This window comes from Schistocerca nitens, chromosome 9, assembly GCF_023898315.1.
Source record: "Schistocerca nitens isolate TAMUIC-IGC-003100 chromosome 9, iqSchNite1.1, whole genome shotgun sequence".
Taxonomy (NCBI): Eukaryota; Metazoa; Arthropoda; class Insecta; order Orthoptera; family Acrididae; genus Schistocerca; species Schistocerca nitens.
This window is the reverse complement of record NC_064622.1, coordinates 133,581,770-133,607,089: the sequence shown is the minus strand read 5'-3', so window position 1 is coordinate 133,607,089 and position 25,320 is coordinate 133,581,770. Positions and strand designations below refer to the sequence as shown.

The following is a 25,320-nucleotide window of genomic DNA, read 5'->3' as shown; positions in this document are numbered from 1 at the left end:
GCATAGTGAACGCATTATTGTAGCCAAGGTAGACATGAAGCCCACACCCATCACAGTAGTACAAGTTTATATGCCAACTAGCTCCACAGACCAGGAAGAGATTGAAGAAATGTATGATGAGATAAAAGAAATTATGCAGATTGTTAAGGGAGCCGAAAATTTAATAGTCATGGGAGACTGGAATTCTATAGTAGGAAAAAGAAGAGGACGAACAGTAGTAGGGGAATATGGACTGGGGGGGAAAGGAATAAAACAGGAAGCCGCCTGGTAGAATTTTCACACAGTATAATTTAATCGTAATTTAAGAATCATGAAAGAAGATTCTATATGCGGGAAAGACCTGGAGACTGGGAGGTTTCAGACAGATTATATAATGGTCAGGCAGAGATTCAGGAACCAGATTTTCAATTATAAGACATTTCCACGGGCAGATGTGGACTCTGACCACAATTTACTGGTTATGAACTGCAGATTAAAACTGAAGAAACTGCAAAAGGGGCAGGAATTTGAGGAGGTGAGACCCGGGTGAACTGAAAGAACATGAGGTTGTAGAGGATTTCAGGGGGGAGCATTAGGGAATGATTGAAAGGAACAGGGGAAAGGAATAAAGTAGAACAATGGGCAGCTTTGAGAGACAAAATAGTGAAGGCAGCAGAGCATCAAATAGGTAAATGATGAGAGCTAGTAGAAATCCTTGGGTAACACAAGAGGTACTGAATTTAATCGAGGAAATGAGAAATATAAAAATGCAATAAATGAAGCAGGTGAAATGGAATACAAATGTCTAAAGAATGAGATCGACAGGAAATGCAAAATGACTAAGCATGTATGGCTAGAAGACAAATGTAGGGACGTAGAAGTATGTATCACTTGGGCTAAGATAGATACTACCTACGAAAAAATTAGAAAAAAAAAAATCTTTGGAGTAAAAGAACCACCCGTATGAACATCAAGAGCTCAGACGGAAAACCAGTCCTAAGCAAAGAAGGGAAAGCAGAAAGGTGTAAGGAGCATATAGAGGGTCTCTACAAAGGTGGTGCACTTGAGGGCAATATTATGGAAATGGAAGAGGACGTAGAGGAAGATGAGAAGGAAGGTATGATACTGCGCGAAGAATTTGACAAAGCCCCCAAAGACCTAAGTCGAAAAAAGGCCCCAAGAGCAGTCCACATTCCGTTAGAGCTACTGGTAGCCTTGAGAGAGCCAGCCATAACAAAACTCTTCCATCTGGTGAACCAGATGTTTGAGACAAGCAAAATACCCTCTGATTTCAAGAAGAATATATTAAACCCAACTCCAAAGAAACCGGATACTGACAGGTGTGAAAATTACCAAACTATCAATTTAATAAGTGAAGACTGCAAAATACTAACACAAATCCTTCATAGAAGAATGGAAAAACCGGTAGAAGCCAACCTCAGGGTAGACCAGTTTGGATTCCGGAGAAATGCAGCAACATGCAAGGCAATACTGACCCTACGACTTCTCATAGAAGATAAGTTAAGGAAAGACAAACCTATTTTTCTAGCGTTTGTAGAGTTAGAGAGCACTTTTGACGATGTTGACTGGAATACTCTACTTCAAATTCTAAAGGTGGCAGTGGTAAAATACAGGGAGCAGAAGACTATTTACAATTTGTACAGAAAACAGTTGGCAGTTAGAAGAGTGGAAGGGCATGAATGGGAAGCAGTGGTTAAGATGGGAGTGAGACAGGGTTGTAGCCTAGCCCTGATCTCTATATTGAGCAAGCTGCAAAGGAAACAAAAGAAAAATGTGGAGGGGGAATTAAAGTTAAGGGAGGAGAAATAAAAACTTTGAGGTTTGCTGACGTAATTCTGTCAGAGACAGCAGAGGACTAGGAAGAACAGTTGAACAGAATGGACAGTATCTTGAAAAGGATATATAAGATAAACATCAACAAAAGAAAAATGAGGATAATGGAATGCAGCTGAATTAAATCAGGTGCTTCAGAGGGGATTAAATTAGGAAATGAGACACTTAAAGTAGTAAATATGTTTTGCTATTTGGGAAGCAAATAACTGATGATGGTCTAAGTAGGAAAATGGCAAGAAAAGCATTCCAAAAGAAGAGAAATTTGTTAACATTGAATATTCATCTAAGTGTCAGGTAGTCATTTCAGAAAGTATTTGTATGGAGTGTAGCCATGTATGGAAGTGAAACATGGATGATAATTAGTTCAGACAAGAAGAGAATAGGAGCTTTTGAAGTGTGATGCTACAGGAAATGCTGAAGATTAGATGGGTAGATCACATAACTAATGAGGAGGTACTGAATAGAATTGGGGAGAAGGGAAATTTGTGGTACAACTTGACAAGAAGAAGGAATAGGTTGGTAGGACACATTCTAAGGCATCAAGGGATCACCAATTTAGTGCTGGAGGGAAGTGTGAGGGGTAAAAATCGTAAAGGGAGACCAAGAGAAGATTATATTAAGCAGATTCAAAGGGATGTAGGTTGCAGTAGTTACTCGGAGATGAAGAGGCTTGCACAGGATAGAGTAGCATGGGGAGCTGCGTCAAATCAGTCTTTGGACTGAAGACCACAACAACAACAACAACAACAACAGGTACACTTCGCTCTTCTGGCTATCTGCAGTACATTACTAATAGGGGGCGAACAGGTTCTTTCACATCCTCTATGTGGAATCTTGTTGGCAACCCATCTCGTCCAGTGATCTTTCCTCTACTGAGCAATTTGAGTCCCTTTTGTATGTATAAAAAATAAAAAATGAGAGATCTTGAAAGAGGAAGTCATCTTGGTTTGTAGGCACAAGATCACATCCGCTTTATGCTTTTTCACTATTCTGACAATTTTTGATTCTCACATATAGTGCAAAGTCCTTGCTCTTTCTTTGGTTGGGCTGGTGTTTTTGCTTGCAGAGCTCCCATGATTTGATGTTTTGAATATCCATTTTTACTGAATAACTCTTCCAAATGTACCTGCTAATCCTGTATGATGTCAGTGCTCTACACTGTATGGGTCCTAAGTACTAAGGTTTTCAAAGAATTGTGGTACCTGGATGCAAGCATAAAGCAGATTGGGTGGGCTTACGGTGTACACAATGCACTAAAGACCTTTATAATATTTGGAGGGCCTCACAGAGGTCTTCGCAGACCAAAATTACTCTCCCAACCACGTCTGCCCAGTCCCCCACAATCACTACATAGCCACTTACTGGTCACAAAGGAGTGCCGTCCTTGTGATTCAGCACCACCTATGACTGGAGCAACTGAATCATGTTCTTTGTCAGAGTTTCGACTATTCTTGTCATGCCCTGAAATGAGAAATACTGTCCCCATGACTCAAAAAATGGTATTTCATTGCCCACCCAAACTGTGCAATATCCTTGAGTATCCTTATTCCATCCTTGCTCCCATACCCTTGCCCCATGGGTCATATCTATGTAATAGAACTACATGCAAAACATCTAATCCAGTCCTGTCACAGACATATCCCACCACAAAGGAAGGTTCACTTGTGAAAGGAGTGATTCTGTCTACAACTTAGATGCAATCATTGTGCAGCATTGTACATGGGCATGACTGGCCACTAACAAATTGTTTGTCCACATGAATGGTCACCACCAAACTAAGCTACGAGACAGCTGGACCACAGAGTTGCCAGTATGCCAGCCAACACAGTGTGCTTGACTTCAATGACTGCTTCATAATCTGTGCCACCTGTATTCCTCATCTGTGCCACCTGTATTCCTAATACTAGTACTTGGGTTTTTTGAATTGTGAAGGTGGAAACTCTCCCCATAACATAGCCTTCATTTATATAACCCCCTGGGCCTCAATCTTTGCAAGCATCTGTTGCCATATGTGTTAGAACACTGACTTGTAGCAATTTATGCATAACACTGGTAACAGTTCAAATAATTTACATCATTTCATTATATACAGAGCATCGCACTCATTTGATGTTACTGTATTTCTACAGTGAAAAAGATTAGTTTTGATAATGACATGGGAAATACAGAAGCGTCCGATCCCACCCGTCTGCTTTGACCCATGACGTCACAAACATGGCGGAAACAAAAACAAACACACACACTTTCCACAAGAAGCCTAATGACACTAACGGGACAAGTGCAGGAAATGGGGTGTTTTGAGTGGGGGGGCAAATTAAATATAAACAAATTTAGACGCCTTGCATAGCTACAACGTGTAAGTGAAGACAGCTATGCATGAATACCCACCCACCTCCCCAGGGGTCGTAACCCCTGCAACCCATAGAAGATAAAGATGCTTCAGTAGCTGATTAGTGTTTCTTGTCTTTTTAAAAAAAAAAAAAAATCTCATGGGATAGAACGAACAGATCAGAAAGATAAATATAATAAACTAAAACAGAAATTGGAGGAAACAGATAATTAAAATAAGTAATAAGTGTTTTTAAATTTAAAAAAAATCTCACGAGATAGAACGAACAGATCAGAAAAGTAAATAAAATAAGATAAAACAGAACTGGAGACAGCCACACTCAAACCAAACTCCGCGCCGTCATGACGTCACACATGACAACACCCTTACGTCTCGGGTCAAAGCTGACGCGTGGGATCGGACGCTTCTGTCGACCCATGACATGTATACATGTCAGAGGATCTTAAAGTCTGAAAAGCTGAAACAAAATCTTTTGCAGTACCACTTGAAAATGGCCCTAAGACCAAAATAGCAATTGTGAAATAAATAATTTCTACAGTCAACAGAAAATATGTCCTTTAAAAAAAGAATGCACTCCCATTCGTTATGGATGAGTTCCATCACAGGCCATCTCCTTCTACCACCGTCTGCTCCACCCAGAAGTTAAACCAACAATACGCCTAGTCAGGAGACCATATGACTGGCCCAAGATTGAAAAGGACCACAAATGTTTCACCCAGCAATGTGGCAGAATAACGTTAGTCGCAATGTCAGCTTAGCATTTTTGTTCCACCAAATCAGCAACTCGAGTACATACACATCAATACTGTTGGACCACTTCAGACATCAGAAGGCTGTGCAAACCACCTGATGGATGTTTACTACTGTTTACTGTGGCAAAAATGTAGCCACAGTAAGACACAACAGCTCGAACTGTATTGCAGAGAGTGTAGCTGTGGTCTGATGGAAGGCAGACTCTGCTCAAAGGCAGTAAAATCACATAACAGTCTCAAGCCCATATCTGGTGGGGCACTGGAAGGTGGGCCTTAGCCATGGACCAGGTGGCGAAGCATTGTGGTAGGTCACCAGCATCTGCTATGCTCAATACAGCCCGTGCATGGTGCAGCACAGAGTAATCAACATCCCTGGCCAGTGCGCAAGTTATTCCGGGCTGATATTTTTTTTGGTTTGGTTTTAGGGCGCAAAACTGCTATGGTCATTAGCGCCCAGCCTGTGACTTAGGAAATAGTAAAAAAAAAACCGAAACTGAAAATCAGCAGCAATGGGAACAAAGTCATAAAATTGGAGAAACTAAAAGCAGAAGGAAGGCTTAAAAATCCACTACAGAAAGGGGTTGGTTGTCCCCAAAAAAAGCTTCAAATGACTGACGTCATTTCACTAGCACTAATAAACTGGAGAACGCGGTCGGCTGAGCGCGTGTCATCTGCTAAAATCGACGATAGATCAGGCGATAGCTGTAGACGGGCGCGTAACGGATTAAAATAGGGGCATTCAATTAAAAGGTGTCTTACCGTCCACAGCTGAGAGCAGTGGGGACAGAGTGGGGGAGGATCGCCGCTTAAAAGATGTCGATGGCTAAAAAGACAGTGCCCTATCCGGAGTCTAGTTAAAATTACCTCCTCCCGACGACGCGTTCGGGAGGAAGAAGTCCAAGCGCAAGGAAGAGCTTTCACTTCCCGCAATTTATTATTGGGAAGTGTTAACCAATGCGCATGCCATAAATGAGCAACTTTGCGACATAAACCGCTCCGTAGATCGGTGAAGGGAAGCGATTGAATAGGTGGCCGAGGAAGAGAGACTGCAGCCTTGGCCGCTATATCGGCCGCCTCATTCCCACAGATACCAGCGTGTCCCGGGAGCCAGAGGAACGCCACCGAGACGCCCCCCAGATGGAGCAAGCGCAGACAGTCCTGAATCCGGTGGACCAGAGGGTGCACAGGGTAAAGAGCTTGAAGACTGAGGAGAGAGCTGAGAGAATCTGAGCAGATAACGTACTGTATCCGCCGATGGCGGCGGATGTAGTGGACAGCCTGGAGAACAGCGTAAAGCTCCGCAGTATACACCGAACACTGGTCGGGAAGCCGAAATTGATTTGGGGTGTCGCCAACAATATAGGCACTCCCTACACCTAACGATGTTTTCGAGCCGTCGGTGTAAATAAATGTGGCGTCCGTCATTTGTGCACATAGAGCAGCAAATGCACAACGATAAACAAGTGTAGGGGTACCATCCTTGGGAAATCGACAAAGGTCACGGAGCAGGCAGTTCCGGGGACGGAGCCAAGGCGGTGCTGTACCCGAAGTTGTCAAAAAGGTTTTAGGAAAGCGGAAGGAAAGAGAATGGAGCAGTTGACGGAAGCGGACTCCCGGGGGTAGTAGGGAGGAGGAGCGGCCAGCATACCCTACATCAAATGAGGCGTCGAAAAAAAGGGCATGGGCTGGATTAGCAGGCATGGAAGACAGATGGCTAGCATAACGACTTAGAAGGACTGCTCGCCGATTGGACAACGGAGGTTCAGCAGTCTCAGCATAAAGGCTTTCCACAGGGCTAGTGTAAAAAGCTCCAGACACTAAACGTAATCCACGGTGGTGGATAGAGTCGAGACGCCGAAGAATAGACGGCCGAGCAGAGGAGTAGACTATGCTTCCATAATCCAATTTCGAGCGTACTAAGGCGCGATAGAGGCGGAGAAGGACCACTCGGTCCGCTCCCCAGGAGGTACCATTCAGGACGGGGAGGGTGTTAAGCGATCGCAGACAGCGAGCCGAAAGATAGGAAACGTGGGAGGACCAGCACAGTTTTCTGTCAAACGTAAGACCCAAGAATTTAGCGACGTCTGAAAACGGAAGGTTGACAGGTCCTAGATGTAAGGAGGGCGGAAGAAACTCCTTACGTCGCCAAAAATTAACACAAACGGTCTTACTGGGAGAGAAACGGAAGCCTGTTTCGATGCTCCAAGAGTGGAGGCGATCAAGACATCCTTGAAGACGTCGTTCAAGAAGGCTGGTCCGTTGAGAGCTGTAGTAGATCGCAAAATCATCCACAAAGAGGGAGCCCGAGACATCGGGAAGGAGACAATCCATAATTGGATTTATAGCGATGGCAAACAGTACAACACTCAGCACGGAGCCCTGGGGTACCCCGTTTTCTTGGGAGAAAGTGCGGGAGAGAGTAGTGTTCACCCGCACCCTAAATGTGCGCTCTGCCATAAATTCGCGAAGAAAAAGGGGCAGCCGGCCTCGAAAGCCCCAAGAGAACAGTGTGCGGAGGATGCCTGTCCTCCAACAGGTATCGTATGCTCGCTCCAGATCAAAAAATATTGCTACCGTTTGGCGTTTCCGGAGAAAATTGTTCATGATATAAGTGGAGAGAGCAAGAGAGCAACAAGATGGTCAACTGCAGAACGATGCTTTCGGAATCCGCATTGGGCAGGTGTTAAAAGACTGCGGGATTCCAGCCACCACGCTAAATGGTAATTCACCATACGCTCCAAAACCTTACAGACACTACTCGTGAGAGAAATGGGGCGATAGCTAGAGGGGAGATGTTTGTCCTTTCCAGGTTTCGGAACAGGAACGACGATAGCTTCCCGCCATCGTCTGGGAAAAGTACTGTCGGTCCAAATTCGATTATAAAGGCGAAGGAGGTAACGCAGACTATGGGTTGATAAATGCAGCAACATTTGGACGTGGATACCATCTGGTCCTGGGGCGGAGGAGCGAGAAGAAGAGAGTGCATGTTGGAGTTCCCACAAGGAGAAAACAGTATTGTAGCTTTCGCGATTTTGAGAGGAGAAAGCAAGAGGTCGCACTTCCGCTGCACGTTTCTTCGGGAGAAACGCTGGCGGGTAATGTGAAGAGCTCGAAATCTCGGCAAAGTGCTGACCCAACGAGTTAGAAATTGCGACGGGGTCCACTAATGTGTCATGCGCGACAGTGAGCCCAGAGACCGGGGAGAAACCAGGCGCGCCTGAGAACCGTCGAAGCCGACTCCAAACTTCCGAGGCGGGAGTGAAGGTGTTAAATGAGCTAATAAAGAATTTCCAGCTTGCCTTCTTGCTATCGCGGATGACACGATGGCATCGCGCTCGTAGCTGCTTATAGCGGATACAGTTGGCCAAAGTAGGATGGTGGCGGAAAACGCGGAGAGCACGTCGCCGCTCACGTAGTGCATCACGGCATGCCTCGTTCCACCAAGGAACTGGGGGGCGCCAGGGCAATTCGGAGGTGCGTGGTATTGAATGTTCCGCAGCTGTAAGAATAACGTCGGTAATATGTGTGACCTCATCGTCGACGCTGGGAAAGTGACGGTCATTGAATGTCGCTAGAGACGAAAAAAGTGTCCAATCGGCTTGGGCAAACTTCCAGCGACGCGGGCGCATATATGGCTGTGGTGGCTGCAGTCTAAGGACACATGGAAAGTGGTCACTGGAGTGTGTATCATCAAGGGCGAACCATTCGAAGTGCCGAGCTAGCGGAACAGTACCGACCGCAAGGTCCAAATGAGATAAATTTGCCGTGGAGGCAGACAAAAACGTAGGGACCCCAGTGTTGAGGCAAACTAGATCTGCTTGGTGGAAGACGTCTAGCAATAGTGAGCCACGTGGACAAGGATGTGGAGATCCCCAAAGCGGGTGGTGGGCATTCAAGTCCCCAACCAGCAAATATGGGGGTGGAAGCTGACCAAGAAGATGAAGGAGATCAGCTCGTGCCATTGGTGTGGACGATGAAATGTATACCGTACAAAGAGAGAACGTGTATCCAGAAAGGGAAAGACGGACGGCGACAGCTTGGAAGGAACTGTTTAAATGGATTGGGTGATAATGGACAGTTTCATGGAGAAGAATCATGAGTCCTCCGTGTGCTGGAGTGCCTTCAACAGAGGGGAGATCATATCGAACGGACTGAAAATGAGGGAGAACAAAGCGGTCATGGGGACGCAGCTTTGTTTCCTGAAGACAGAAGATGACCGGCGAGTAGGATTGTAAGAGGATCGACAATTCATCCCGATTGGCTCGAATACCGCGGATATTCCAGTGGATAATGGACATAGGGTGAACAGAAAATGGAGGAATGCGACCAAGGTCGCTGTCAACTCAACAACTGCTCTGAGCTTGCGACCGACAGCATGGAATGGCATTCAGCCGAAGGCAGAAGGTCCTGATCCATAGGTTGTTCAGGAGCAGGTCCTGCCACCAGCGACCGGCCGGTTGATCGGCCGCCAGCAGTGCGCCTCGGCGACACAGAAGACGGCCGAGGGCGACTTCCGCCAGGTGGTGCTGTAGATGGGAAACGCCTTGGCGGAGAAGGAGAGGAACTGGGTTTCTTTGTAGCCTTCTTGGAAGTATGATGTTTAGAGGAAGGAGGAACCGATGGTTGGGAAGTTGCCGCACGTAAAAACTCTTCACGAGTATGCTCTTTTTTCGAAGTCTTGGTGTCTGACTTTTGGGCTCGAGATTTAGCAGAACTCGACAAAGGGTGAGCCAGAGAGTGGGCAGGCGAAAGTGGTGAGGTTGAACGGGCGGTCTTTGCGCTGGCCGATCTGACGACCGTGGCACTAAAGGTGAGGTCGCAAGTCTGCGTGGCCGCCTCCTTTGTTGGCCGAGGAGAAGCAAGGACAGTGCTGTAGTTTCCTTTCTGAGGCACGGTGGGCTGTCGACTGGCGAATAATTTGCGAGCAGCAAAGGTCGACACCTTTTCCTTCACCCTAATTTCCTGGATGAGTTTTTCGTCCTTAAAAACGGGGCAATCTCGAGAGGAAGCGGCGTGGTCACCCATACAGTTGATGCAGCGAGGGGATGGAGGTGGACAAGCACCCTCATGGGCATCCCTGCCACACGTAACACATTTGGCCGGATTGGAACAGGACTGGCTGGTGTGATTGAACCGCTGGCACCGATAGCAACGCGTAGGGTTCGGGACGTAAGGGCGAATGGAAATTATCTCATAGCCTGCTTTGATTTTCGATGGGAGTTGAACTTTGTCAAATGTCAAGAAGACAGTGCGGGTTGGAATGATGTTCGTGTCAACCCTTTTCATAACCCTATGAACAGCAGTTACGCCCTGGTCAGACAGGTAGTGCTGAATTTCTTCGTCAGACAGTCCATCGAGGGAGCGTGTATAAACGACTCCACGCGAGGAATTTAAGGTACGGTGCAGTTCCACCCGGACAGGGAAGGTGTGTAGTAGTGACGTACGCAGCAATTTTTGTGCCTGGAGGGCACTGACTGTTTCTAACAATAGGGTGCCATTCCGTAATCTGGAACAAGACTTTACAGGACCTGCAATTGCGTCGACACCTTTCTGAATAATGAAAGGGTTGACCGTGTAGAAGTCGTGACCTTTGTCAGACCGAGAAACAACAAGGAACTGTGGCAACGATGGAAGAACTGACTGTGGTTGGGACTCAGTGAACTTACGTTTGTGAGCAGACATAGTGGAAGGTGAGGAAACCATTGCGGAAGAATCCCCCATGATTACCGGCGTCTCCGATGGCGCGCTCCTCCCTTGTGGGGGCCCTCTCTGAGGGCACTCCCGCCTTAGGTGATTGTTCACACCTCAGGTCACACCTCCCGACAAACGGACGGAGGGACCAATCGGCACTTTCGGAAGGTATCAGCTCGGGTAATCACCCCTCCCTGGGCCTGGCCGTTACCAGGGGGTACGTACGTGTCCTACCTGTCTACCCGGGGCGGGGAATTACGCGTTACCCCGTCACCGGCTACGCATGGAAGTGCGTGGGTTGGCCTTCAGAAACGCACAGGGAGGAAGAAAGAGAAAGGGAAAGGAAAGAAGAGAGGTCTCAAACGCCGCAGCGGAGAAGGTAGAGAGAAGAGGTAAGGAAAAGAGAAGGACAAAGGAAGGATGAAGACTTACAAGCAAGGAATGAAGGCGAAGAATGTAGCATATGTACAAGCGTCCGTCTCCGGACGTAGGCACAAACCGTAACCCCAGAGAAAGGGAAAGAAAGAGCCAGAGGTGAAGGGGGGGGGGGGGTGCGAAGATGGGGAATGGGGAAGGATGCGGAAAGGGAAGGTATGCAGCCCGGAAAGGAAGGAAGGCCACATCAGCTCGGGGTCCCGTGCTCGCTACGCACGTATCCACAAAAGAGTTGTGGATCCCCTGGGGGGCCGGGCTGATATGGCAGGCTGACACAGCCTGTTGAGTATGAGACAGATGTCTGGTGACAACTGGCACTGGCAGGCAACCCAGTGGCTCGGTGGCTAGGAGGACCTCAGTTCAACCCTTGGGCCCCTCACATGCCGGGGTGGTGCTACTGTAGCAGGTATCATGTGTGACACATTCCAAAGTGTCCCTGGTTTCGATAATTAGCCGTGCACTGAGTGGCATGCAGTAGCAAAGTGTCCAGTGGATGTCAAGGCAAAATGTTCTGCCAGCGTATTACTGCAAGTCTCCTCTTTTCTCCATTTCAGTAGCTAAACACTATTCTGTGGATAGATTGTGCAATTTGGCAAGTGCCAATATTTGAGTATTGGAAAGGGGTTCTATCAAATAGCTGATCTGAATGCAAAAACTGCTGGTGTGCGTGTGCGCGCTATATACACCACAAGAATTTTTTGATACCAATTCCAATAATGATTTTGAAGTATCCAACTTCATCCAATAGTTATACAAACAAATCTGCAGGTTTTGACATGCTGCCATGCATCATTTATTTTTCAAGACTTGAAATAGAGTAAGTGCATCTATGAGTCTTATGATGTGACCCAGATGTCACTGCAGCCACCATGACGTCCCCTACAGCCATACCACCTTGTGAAGATGCATTTGCATTGACATATAAGGTTTGCCTACCACAACCTCCTGTGATAGGTTAAAACCGGCTTTTATAACCGCATAGCCCCATGGCCAAGAGATTAAGAAGAATGGTAATGATCACAGTACCACGCATCTTTTCATCAGTAGCATCCAATCAGTATGACAATGCTCCAGTGGGTGACCCGCACTTGGTGTCACATTTGTTTTAACTCTAGATAACACTGACACTTGGAATGGTGGGGGGGGGGGGGGGGGGGGGTAGAGGTGCAGTAGAGAGGCTAAGTGGGCAGTCAATATAGACTGACTGACAATCAAATGTAAAAATAACTAATTTTTGGTACATTTCTCCTGGAGCACTGCACTTTTTGAGTAAAAATAACTAGTTAGTTTCCTCCTCCTGTTATGAATGTTAACTGAGGTAAGATAGTAGAGTTAATGGAGAACTGTAGTGTCTAAAGTGAAGACATGACACCAGCCTAACTAATTAAAAATGAAAAGAAACAAAATGGAGGTTTCTAAAACAAAGGAAATGGGAAGAAACAGTTCTAACACAGTAACGTGAAAGCTTTGCACAAAAAAGTATTTTCTTTCAGTAAATGTGCTGGGCTAGTACAAAAGACCAATGCAGAAGTTTCAAGCATACAATACTGCCACAGTGTTATCAAATTTAAGTGCCCTAACTGAAGAGCTTATTGCCGTTTAGTCGTCCTAGTTTTATCTCTATATGGCTTTTCAGTTTTTAATATACTGATAAGAATTACAAATAGTAACAAAAAAGCTTGAGCAACATATCATGGAATTCTATATGGCAGTCCCCATGCTCGCATATGGAAGTGAATGTTGTGGCTCTCCCTCCCCCCCCCCCCCTTTCACACAGAGCCTGTGGTCTAGGTTAGGCTGGCAGGTGATAAATTGGTTGAGTGGTGATGCCAATGAATTTGAATGCGAAATAATGGTTGTAGTAACACACTGCTATGTAGTATATCGTGGTGCCGACAGTTGCGACATAATTAACGCACTTTTACTTATAAAAGCGAAAACTGCAACGTAAATTCAGGAAGACTAGCACATATTATCCAACTGACAAATGCCAGACAATTTTTTTGGTACATATTACGTTTGAATATCGCACATTACATACGAAAATGTGGAGTCCACTACATGTGTAATTTTTAGCCCCATATAACGAATATAATCAACTGAATCGTTCTGCGAAAACTTGCACTATTAACTTGATAAGGACATCATGACAAAAACGAGGATTCATTTATAATATATGGTTAATAAGACCTGTAGCTACTCACCATTGGAAAGGCATAGCAGGTACATCCCGCAGTCTTTCTGTTTCGCCAAGGTTAAAATCGTTGGGCCAAAAAACATGCACTCATCATCAGGATGAGCGGTGACAAATAAAACTCTTTTAACGGACTTTATCTTTCCCCACGTTCCATTAACTTTCAGGTACACTGTTGCAAAATAAACACCGACACATGCTACAATATACAAAAACAATCCTATCGTCAGGTGCAGTGTGGTGTCTTTGGCATATTGTACTGATTCATCAACAAGAGTGTTGTAAAAGTTTCTGACTATTTCCATACGGTCATGGAAAATATCAATGAAAATCGACATTAAAGAAATTCGTGATTCGTTCATTAGTTATACCTTTCGCCTTTTCTTAACAAAACCGAAATACATACTCTTACGCAAACAAAAATTTCACAGCCAAAACTTTAACATCAAATCTATTCATTAGTATATTATTTTGCACATATTACTCCCACACTCCAACCCCGACACTGCACTCCACTCGTCACGCAATGTGATCATCGAATGTTTCTTACGTTTACGGCAAGTGGCTGAGCATGACCAATATAACATGGACGAATGGTTCATCAACAGAGTTTTAAATTTTTACGCTTAAGATAAACAGTCGTGTTTGCGAGTACAGCATGTTCTTTTGGTTCCATTTATCTTAAGATCAAACCTCAAATTGTTCCTGTTCTTGTGACTGACGCGAAGACATTAAGTCTTACGAACATGGTAGTGTTGGCAATTGTATCCAATTGTTTACCACCTATTTGCGAATAACTGAATAAAGCACACTGTTAAACAAACACGATGCAGTCACAAACAGAAGAACGGAGAACAGCAGAACACTATAACAACTGTAGTGTGGAGTGAGGGGAGGTGCGTGAAGATTTACGGTAGTGCGGTATTGATTTATATTAGAACGATTTGCTGCGTGGGATAGGTATGAACAATGGCAGAAAAGGGAGTTACAGGTGAAGTTTTGTGAACCTTTATATTAAGTATTATCATTCAGTATTTATATTTAGTATTAGTACTGGCAAATGTTCATAAAGATTAGAAGAATAGTATATTATTGTAATTAGTCGTCCCAGAAACGATTTTACAACGATATAGGAGTTGTCATCCGAGTACAAGGAGAGAAATGTCATTTATACAGAAAAAAAAAATCATGTTTGTTCCTATTTTGTTGCGTGTTGATGTATATGACCCGTTCCTCCTCTCTCTTTATTATGTACCAGATGATGGACTTACATCAATTTGGACTATCAATTGCTCATACATTAGTGGTATGGAAAGTTTGAATACATTTAAGGCTGGAAGAAACTAACTGAGCAGGTCACGACCTATAAATGTGGATTCTTAGGACTTATTGAATGCGAGGAAGTAGAACTATCATTCATCGAAATGCCAAGTTCTGAAATATTTGATAGTATACAATATGGATTCAGAGTTTTATTGTGACATGATCCATGTATAAAATTTTATGTTTTCTAGTCATGTTATGCTTTGAATTAAAACATGAGATTTCAAAGACATTCACTGTATTGTTTATCAGGAGATGACAGTATCAGTGAACCAGTTTGTGTTCCTTACATATAGTAACACCGGTGGAGTGACATCACCTGGTTCGTGTTTTGAGTGCACTAGGTGTACAGTGAAGTGAGTGCAGCCTCGGCTATCCTCAGACCAGAATTAAGGGGCAGGAGAAGAAAGTCAGCCCCATCACCTTCCTATGAAATTAAATATTTACTTGTGCTTCTTTATGAGTGTTCATTCCATCTCTAATGCTCAGCTCTAGACTACAGTATGATAATAGCCAGTTCTGTTAAATTTAAATGTGATTATCTGAATTTATGCTGCTATATTTATTGCACAAGCACAGTTAAATGAAACATGAGATGTAAGCTTTGTGGCCCCCTGGGAGTTCTTACTTTGTGCCATGAGTTTGTATTTCATTATTGCTGATTTTTTAAAAAAAGACCCTGATGTATCATTTACACTCTACAAACCTTGGGTACAGTGTGAACTGTTTGCCCTATATGTACTTTTCTCAAAGTTTGCTTGGCACGTGTAAACACCAGATACCTTCAAATGCAAGCATTCTTTTAATAAAATGGCTTTCATGCCCAGCGTCTTCATTAATTAAAACTTCCGAGTTGAGAGGCCATGGTCGATCTATAAAGCTACTCCTTCCTGACATTTCATTGCCAACTGCAGACAACATTTTCCGAGATGAGTCAATGATGTTGTCCACAGTTGGCAACAAAACGTCAGGAAGTAGTAGTATTATAGATTGACCACGGCATCTCAGCCTGGAAGTTTTAACTAATGAGTCTTTTATTGATTCTACAATTGCTGCTTTATTTTACCTTGGCACTTTAAAAGGTCTGATACCCCGTATGCGTCCTATTTTGCTCGAGAATGCGCCACAAAATGGGATACGTACTTTTGGAACTTTTTCTGTTGGCGGAATATATTAAGGCCTTCATATACTGATTATGAAGTCTTATATGATATGGTTTATATTTTTTTCTTTATTTGAATACTATATCAAACATTTTCATTGAAACAGCAGATCATTGTTATTTGAAATTGTCTGTATATTAAAATGCTCAGAATGGAATTCGTCTTAACAGCATGGTGGAAAAACTGTTCGTTTATTTAAATATGACTTGGTCTGCAGAAGAGAGTGTATCAAAATCAGTTCTTTTTTGGGATTCCACTGCAACTTACATTCTAGAGCTCAGTTCTTTGAGTATATGATGGTAGATCTTCTTTTAAGTGTGATTTTATTATCAATATCATTTCAGGAGCATATCATTTTACAATTGTACATGGAACTTGCCAAAAATTGTATTAAAACATTTCAGCTTTGACTCATGATATCAAGATGTCGGATACTCGTACATCATAGACCATTTATAATCTGTGCCCTACTTAACGCTTGTATAATATGATCTGCATCTATACTCTGCAAACCACCATTAGGTGCATGGCAGAGGGTGTGTTCCATTGTGCCAGTTATTAGGATTCCTTCCTGTTCCATTCACGTATGGAGTGCAGTAAAAACAATTGTTTGAATGCCTGTGTTAATACAGTAATTATTCTAATCTTATCTTCATAATCCCAATGTGAATGATACCTAGGGTGTTGTAGTATATTGCCCTTCACTATATACTTTCAGTATCACCTGTTAGTCCTATCTGGTACAGGTCCCACGAACTTGAGCAGTATTCTAGAGCTGGGCACACAAGTGATATGTAAATGTAGACTGACTGCACTTCCCCAGTATTCTGCCAATAAAATGAAGTCTACCACCTGCTTTACCCACGACTGAACCTACGTGATCATTCTGTTTTATATCCCTACAACATGGTACACCCAGGTATTTGTATGAGTTGGCCGATTCCAGTGGTGACTCATCGATACTGTGGTCATAGAATACTATGTTTTTCATTCTGTGAAGGGCAAAATTTTACATTTCTGAACATGTAGACAGAATCGCCAATCTCTGCACCACGTTGAAATCTTACCAACATCTGACTCAATATTTATGCATCTTCTTTCAGATAGTACCTCATTATAGATAACAGCATCATGTACAAAAAGTCTGACTTTACTGCTAATATTGTCTGTGAGGTCAGTAATATAAAATGTGAACAAGAGGGGTCCCAACAGACTTTCCTGGGGCACACCCAAAGTTACACCAAGTGAGGTGGCACAGTGGTTAGCACACTTGCCTCACTTTTGGGAGGATGGTGGTTCAAACCCGAATCCAGCCATCCAGATTTAAGTTTCCCATGATTTCCCTAAATCACTTCAGGCAAATGCTGGGATGGTTCCTTCGAAAGGGTAGAGCAGACTTCCTTCTCTAACCCAAAGGCCCTGATGTCCTCATAGTTTGATACCTTCAACAAATCAACCAACCAACCCAAAGTTACTTCTACACCTGATGATGACTCTCCATCCAAGATAACATGCTGTGTCCTCACTACCAAAAAGTCCTCAATTTAGTCATAAATTTCACTTGATACCCCATATTATGGAACTTTTGATAATAAGTGTAGGTGTCATACTGATCACATTCTTTTTGGAAATCAAGAAATACTGCCTTGAACCAAAGCTTTCAGTATGTCATGTGAGAAAAGTGAGTGTTAGGTTTCACGTGATTGATGTTTTTGAAATCAAGCTGGTTTGCATTGAGGAAATCATTCTGTTCAAGATACCTCATTATGTTTGATGCAAGCAGATACATTACACATGCAAACAGACAAAAAACACAAAAAATGTTTAACTGCAAAAACAGCATGAAACTAATGGAACAAGTACGGAAATTAGGGCAATAATGAAGATGCACCAGAAGAAATAGTAATGCAAAAATGAACCAAATGAAAACATCAACAATCAACAGACCCACAATAACAAAGAGAGAGTTTGGATATTGAAAATTCCACTTGTCCTGTATAATTTTAAACAATGTCCATGAAACCGCTAGACCACAGCTAACAGAACAAACTATTATCAAACCTAACCAGACCAAAATAACTGCAACATACTCCATGACACCCACCAGTATGACCTACGAAATAAGAGGTTGAAGTAACAAGACAAACCATTAAAAAACCTCATCATAAATTTTGATAGCCATAGCCCAAAGATGATTTCGTACATAAGCACACATGGGACACTTCCTACAATAAAGAACAAAGAGCCATAAGAATGAACTGCATTAACTACCCAAAGTCAGCTGACAAATATATCTAGCCTGGCATGTCATTCATACCCACATACACACGATAGAAAAACAAAATAACCATTAATGACCCAGAAACCCTTTCTGCTCGGAGTGCAAATATTGTTATGCCAGCATTGCCGTATGTACTTTTCCTTGGTTTGGTAACTAGTGACCTTGGTTGATTTAATAAATTCATTGCACTACTCACACATCACACTTTCTGCCATGAGGCCATACGAAAATATTTAAATGTAGTGACCATATTGTTGCCCACAGCAGGAACTAACAAATTACTAGTAAATTTTGTGGTACAATCCATACCTAGTACCAAACAAAAAAGGAAAATTAAAAAAAAATAAATTTCAAATTATTAACAACATGAGAAACTAATGACTCCAAAACCAGAAACAAATCAGTAGGGAATAAAAATTCACATTGAGCTACCTGATGGCTCATTAACAATCCTGTACCAAATAACTTCTAATAACCTTAGGCTTCATTCACAATAGTTGCTAAGTCAACTACAATGTCGCCGGCAGTAACGCATTTGAGCTCAGCAGGTGCAGAGGGCCTTGACCGCTTTAATACATAAAAACCAAAGGTGATCAAACATAACAAAATTATTGCAAAAGTTGTAGTTAGTCCAATGGAAAGCTTTAAAGTAATGGTAATCAGAGTAGCTTGTCGATACTGGTTAATACTGTTAAAAGCACGAATCAAATTCAAATTGTTGCCACTAGTACTTATGAATTGAACTAATTGGTTGTACAGTTTCACTGTCCCACTTAAATTAAAGTTGAATGAATTCATTGACTCAAATAAGTAAGTATTATTGTGGAATACAGTAGAAATTGGAGTTACAGATAACTTGACTTCTACATACAAGGTGCCTTGGGATATTTGGGGTACATGGAAAAAGTCATTTGACAGCTCACAGGTTTCTATGTCTACCACAAAACCACTACCTTGTATCTTTTGGGTAAATGGGGAGAATGACTTGTTACACATGAAGGTGAGGTCAATTGTTGAGTTGAAAGAGTAGATGATACCTTCTGCGAACCGTTGTAGGAAGCATTGAGTGAGTGTTTCCAGGTTCCTGGGACAGTAGTTCTGAGGTTGAACATTCATGAAAAGATCTCTCTCACAGCTGTATACACAACTGTCGAAAAATATGATATTCGAAGGACAAACAAGTTTTTTTTTTGTTTGCTCACATTCGTGCAAAGTGCTCTGAGATAAAGCTAAGAAATATCTTCGGTCCTGACTAATTAAAAAGTACTCCTGCAGATGGTACTGAACATAGGTATGGAGGGGCGCCCAAAATCCTGGATAGGTATACACGCAGTAAACTTCAAAGTAATGTCTGGAGTCTGCTAAGGGAATGGTGATAATGAGAGACAATTCATTGTCCATCATGGTTGCATCTACATCACTCAATTGGTAGTAGAAATGCAAATTTTGCATATTGACAGGTAGGATCATAGTCGCAGGATTAATTAGTTTCCTTTCCGTAGCTACTAGCAATGCCAAAAAATCTTTAGGATGCAGCAAAACACTGCTAGTTTCAATGGCCTGCCTCAGATTAGAAGCATCTAGTCGTGCATTTGACAAACTATCGGTAATCCTAAACAACAAAGTATTGAATTCTACATGAGCATTCAAGATATTGACTTCGTTCCGCAATTCCCTTTGGACTCTTGTAGTCTCATTGTACAGATCCCTAAAATGAGCTATGAATTGCTTAACTACCTTACCAATGAACACGATATTATTAGTAATTGTCTGCTGCATATCTCGTAGTATCATTAAATGTTCAGAGAGTTCTTTACCATTGGAATGTACTTCTTCCCCTAGCTGCTCTAACTTGTTACTCACGTCAACCAAGTCCCTGTTAGTTAATGTTCTGAAGACAGTTCTGAGTATATTGCCACCAAACTCAAACAAAGCCCGCTTACGTCCAACAAGATTATTGTGGGGTAAAAGATTTAAAAAGCAATCAATTTCCCTTCTATACTTCTATACACGGTAAAGACTACCTTGACTTGGTTTATAGCCATAACCCAACTATGATACCATGACAGTGCTGGATCCCATATCGTATGGTTGACTGGAATTTCCTCAATAAGGTTCATGAGTTCACTTATGTTCTGAAACTGCTCTTTTACCTCACTTCGGTTGTACTTCAAAATAATCTTAAAATTACCACTAGCTACTACCATACTAGTCTGTGGTTCAAAAAGAACACCAGATTGATGCAGAAGAATTCTAAAAGACAAACAAAACCTAAAATAAAAGCAAATGATCAAAGCAAAAACAATCATTATCCTTAAATTTAACATAATGAAGGCAAGAAGTTAGTCTTCTGCAATAAGAACAATGTTAACACTGACTCAGTTAGTTGTTACCAGAATAACACACTTCCACTTCTGCACATACGCAATTAGACACTGCACACTGCTGCAAACAATGTATAAGCACTTAGCACATGCTTAGTGTTGTCTCGGCCGTAGCAAATACATTGACGAGGGGGAGCTCGGGGCCGCACTGGGGCACGTTCGGCGGCGACCTGGCTCCTCAGTATTGCACTGTGGATCTCGACGTCGATGGCACACCGGCTGGTTACCGCCGGGAGTGCTCTGCGGATGTCTCAGCTGCTTCCAGGGTCTGCCTCGGGGTCGTTCTTCTGGTTCATCAGCTGGTTCCGGTGCTGGATTGCTCAAATATTTTACACGGTTCACGTGCACTGTGATAGAGTGAAACGGCAATTGGACTTTTAATGTGACCGGGGAGATAATTTCAAAGACCTTATATGGCCCTTTCCAATGCAATTTAAATTTCTTAACGTGACCCTTCTTCAACATTGGGTTACTCAAATAGACTAAGTCTCCAACGCAATACTTAGGTACGACTGCTCTGTGATCGTGTTGCGCGGCCTGCTGCAAAAAGGACTGATGGTTCCGAGCCTTTACATGCTTCCATACTTCCTGCATTTTGCTCTGCGTAGTCTCTCAAAAACAGCTGCCAATCCTTCAGCGTGTTGTTGCATATCCTGACAAGATAATAACATCATCGAGGTAAACCGGACATTGTGTGGGGGTTAGTCCTCTGAGGACTGTATCCATCAGACGTTGACATGTTGCTGGCACATTCCATAGACCGAAAGGAAGACGGTTACACTTGTACACACCTGTAGGCGTAGTAAACAATGTTTTAGCCCAATCGTCTGGATGTACAGTCAGTTTATTGTACCCGTTGGTTAGGTCACAAACAGAAAAGATTTTGCACAAACCAAGATAATCCAACGAGTGTACAAGATCCGGTAATGGATTAATATCCGGTAACGTCGCAGCATTCAGCTTCCGGTAATCAACACAGAATCGGTACTTCTGTTCTCCTGTAGGCGATTTCCTTTTTACGATCATGATGGGGGAGGCCCAGGCTGGAACAGATGGCTCTCTATGTTCAATAAACCTGGCTTCCAGTTGTTCTTTAATCATCTCGTCGACTAAGGCTTGTTGGCTATAAGGAATACTGTATGGTCGTTGAGCGATGGGTGCTGCTCCTCGCCGGCCGGTGTGGCTGAGCGGTTCTAGGCGCTTCAGTCTGGAACCGCGCGACCGCTACGGTCGCAGGTTCGAATCCTGCCTCGGGCATGGATGTGTGTGATGTCCTTAGGTTAGTTCGGTTTAAGTAGTTCTAAGTTCTAGGGGACTGATGACCTCAGATGTTAAGTCCCATAGTGCTCAGAGCCATTGGAACCATTTTTTGCTGCTCTTCCGGTATTTATTCTATGTTGAACTAATGGAGTTGCTGGAAGATTATCCTGCTCACGGAAGAGATCAGAGTATCTTAAGTAGCACTGGTAAAATTATTTCCCGATCCTCCGGCGATAAATGGTTTAATTTAGTAACCAGCTCTTGTTCGATTTATCCACATGCTTCAACAGTTGCCTCTCCTGTATTGACATTCGGTGGACCGTAAGTTGCTACTTGTATATCTTTCTCCTTGGTAGGGATTTCTATCACGTCTTGTGGGTCTAGGTTCGATACTGTTGCCACAGGAGTTCCGCGTGGTAATTCCGCTTCTGCATTACGCATGTTAGCAGTGTTCACTGGAACTCACAGTGTTTTTCCTGTTCCCTGGGGGATGCGCTCACTTTCAGTCAAATGTACGTCGACTCGGAACGTATACTTGTACCGCTACTTGGTTTGCGCATTACCTCAGCGTCACTAACATTCTTTTGAGTCTGACTCTTAGAGTGCCCTTTGCAGCCATAATCATTATGACCGAATCGGATTCTCTCTTTGCTACATCAATCTGAGCGTGGTTAGCTGACAGGAAATCCAACCCTAGTATATCTTCGTAGCGTTTCTCTCTACTTCTTATCACTTGCATTCTGGCCTCATATTCATCTTGGCCTGTCACGAAGTTAATCACAACTTCTCCATAATTGTGCACCTGGTTGCCATTTAACCCTTTAATGGTACAACTCGACTGCCTCCAGCTTCTCTCTTTAACTACATGTCACCACATTAGAGAAATTTGAACCCCTGTATCAACTAGAAAACAGACATTCTGTCCACGGTAAATTACGTTAACAAGCAGGCCTTCAGAACTGTCATTCGTGGAGCTCGCAGTAACTATCGCTTCTTGGGGGCGGAAGTAGTGGTGGCCCTCCTGTCCCCTCTGTCGTTTAACGTACTCCTTGCAGTCCTTCCTCTACAGTTCCGCGCTCTGTGGCCTTCCCTTCCACAAACGAAACACCGAATCTTCTTCCCACGAGTATTGGCCGCCTGTTGCCCATTCCCACGATAACTGGTTCCTGAATAAGCTTCGAACACACGCCGATCCGGTTTGTGGTCCATTTGAGGTCTCCGTACCTCTTCCACAAATCGAACTGCTGTCTGTATGGCTTCTTCAAATGTCTCACAACGTGCCAATCTGACTGCACAACCGACTTCACCCTGTAACCCATTCAAAAACGTATCTAATGCCCTTTGTCCTGGTTCAAACAATTTTTTCTCATTGTACGAATCGTTCTCGCTGAGCTCATACGTATTAGCGTTCACTTTTCTAATGTGATCAGCAAAATGCTCAATAGATTCTCCGTCCAATATACGCATGTTGTGCAGTTGTTCCCTGTAAAATCTTGCTGTCTTCTTCCCTTTGTACCATTGCACCAGTGTCTGCTTAAAAACGTCATAGATAGCTGCTCAAGTGCACATGGTATCACACGTAACAAAATCAAGTGCATCATCTTGAATTCGCAATTTCGCCATGGTTACTTTATCTGAATCACTCCAGGATCCTAAACTTGCTGCGTTTTCCAGTTTACTAAAAAATACGTGAATATCATCATCAGACTTCCCACGGAAGACCGGAACTGTGGGGATCAAAGAAAAATTTTTAACTACTGCTGAATCTGTTGTGCTTTCATCAGCTACATTCCAAAGGCTACTATTCACTTGTCTGACATCCATTCTACTTTCTGAATCTGTTTTGAATCGCTGACTTTCTTCTCGTAACTGTGCTATAACAGTCTGCAAATCTTGTTGTGCCTCTGCCATACTGAATAACCCAGTCACTCTATTTATTTAAAAATTTGCAATCATTGCTGTTCGCATGCACGCCAAGCAAAGCCAGTATCTGCTGCAGTCCTGCCTTCAGTGCTGGGTCTCGTTCCATTGCATCGTCTGCAGAGATGTGCTCCGACAGAGGATGGTATCTGCCTTGTGCTGCTTCCACGTACGGATATGAAACACGAACTTCGCGAACAATGCCAATCACCGCTATACCCTCTTGAAAGACTGTAGGTTTTCTTCTCTCCCCAGGAAAGTATTTCCAGAGGATCCCACTTCTGACACCATTTTATAAGGTATTTGACTGGTCAGGATGATGGCGGGTGGGCGTGAGGGTCTTAGGGTGAGCCGGTGATCAGCATTTGAACACGTCAAATAATTTACTTTCAATTTTATTAAAAAATCGTTACATACATACTCAGAAGCGGTCAGTGTCCTCACAGCCTACTGACCCGAACGCGATGTGGAAGCCCGGTGTCTGACAACGCAGCAGGGTGTCTGATGACAACAGCTGCCTGGCCGACAGAAAGACCCACTTTTATTCTGCGTTGCTAGCTGACTTGCGCGGGCAGCGACCCAGCAATGCAGAATCAGCTGTGACGGAAACATGTGTACCACGCTGGGTGGTGGACGATCGCTTGCCTACTTCACTCGTTCCCTTACAATTCACATATTGATGAATGGTGTCCCCTTATCAAAAGTGAGGATGTTTTCATCTTCCTTTGGAACATGCTGTTTTTTGGGAAAAACTCATTTTATAAGGGAAGCTGTTTCTTGTTCGTGTAAATAAAATAATGTTGCAAATGGTAAATTTGATGATAATTTTAATTTCACATTCACATAAAGTTATTTTAATGCACTAATTTGAGTACTAAAAAAATATAGCTAAAGATGAAGTGAATTCAGCTTCCATTTTCATTACTTGATAATTATGAACTGGATGATTAGTGGCCAATGTTAAATAGCTTTAATTTTACAATTGTGAATGTTTCATTTTGCATTGCTTTCATTCTAACTATGACAACACTCATTTCCAGAATTACTTTATTCTCCCCTTCCTGAGACACTTCAGGAACGAGTGTTTGGAGCAACACAGTCAGCTGTTGATGGCGACTCAAAAGAGCAAGCAGTAAAAGCATATTTATCATCAGTATTACCTGCTACTGACACAAAGCGGATAAATGGAGAACTGAAAAAGGCAAGTTTCCACTTTATTTCGACTGTTTAGAGGAAGCATAATCATTAGTCTCTTACTTACTGGCTGCAATGAATGTCTTGAGAAGAAATCAACAGCCTCTTTTTAAATTTTAGAAATTAATTTTTGAGTCAAAAGCCTTAAATCTTTCTTTAGTATGATAAGACACGATTGCATTGTTCAAGAATAGCAAATTTGCATCTCACTGGGACATTTTCTTGTACTTCAGAGCTCTTCACAGTCATTAGTTGCTATCTGTCTGACACTTTTTCTTCATATAAAGTGTGAAGGTAAAACATTTTTAGAGTTTTCTCATTGGACACAGACTTTCCTGTAAACTTCTCTAGATGTGACTTCATAATGAGATTCAATAATGTTGTCATCTTCAAAAAGAAAATCTTAACTATGTAATCAACATTAATATTACTCACATCTTTCACCACATTTGTCATTTTAACCCAAACTTATATCTAATTAATTTTCTTTTCTTTAAACTTTAGAAGTAAAACGGAAGCCACCAGGGCATGACATATATT

General features: G+C 43.0%; 2 protein-coding genes across 5 annotated transcripts in view; one reads left to right on the top strand and one right to left on the bottom strand.

Moving 5' to 3' along the window:
• Nucleotides 1-13,826, bottom strand: part of LOC126203912 (N-acetylglucosaminyl-phosphatidylinositol de-N-acetylase) — a 114,612-nt gene extending 100,786 nt beyond the window's left edge. The window contains exon 1 of the mRNA XM_049938300.1: nucleotides 13,266-13,826. Within this exon, the coding sequence (XP_049794257.1) occupies nucleotides 13,266-13,617 (352 nt within the window). The 5' untranslated portion in view covers nucleotides 13,618-13,826. The remainder of the gene's footprint in view (nucleotides 1-13,265) is intronic.
• Nucleotides 13,827-14,079: 253 nt separating this feature from the next.
• The window catches only part of LOC126203913 (ribonuclease P protein subunit p29), a 155,734-nt gene continuing 144,493 nt past the window's right edge, over nucleotides 14,080-25,320 (top strand). For all 4 annotated transcript variants that reach the window (XM_049938302.1, XM_049938303.1, XM_049938304.1 and 1 more), the window contains exons 1-2: nucleotides 14,080-14,246; nucleotides 24,627-24,787. In XM_049938302.1, coding sequence (XP_049794259.1) covers nucleotides 14,225-14,246; nucleotides 24,627-24,787 — 183 coding nt within the window. In that variant the 5' untranslated portion in view covers nucleotides 14,080-14,224. The remainder of the gene's footprint in view (nucleotides 14,247-24,626; nucleotides 24,788-25,320) is intronic.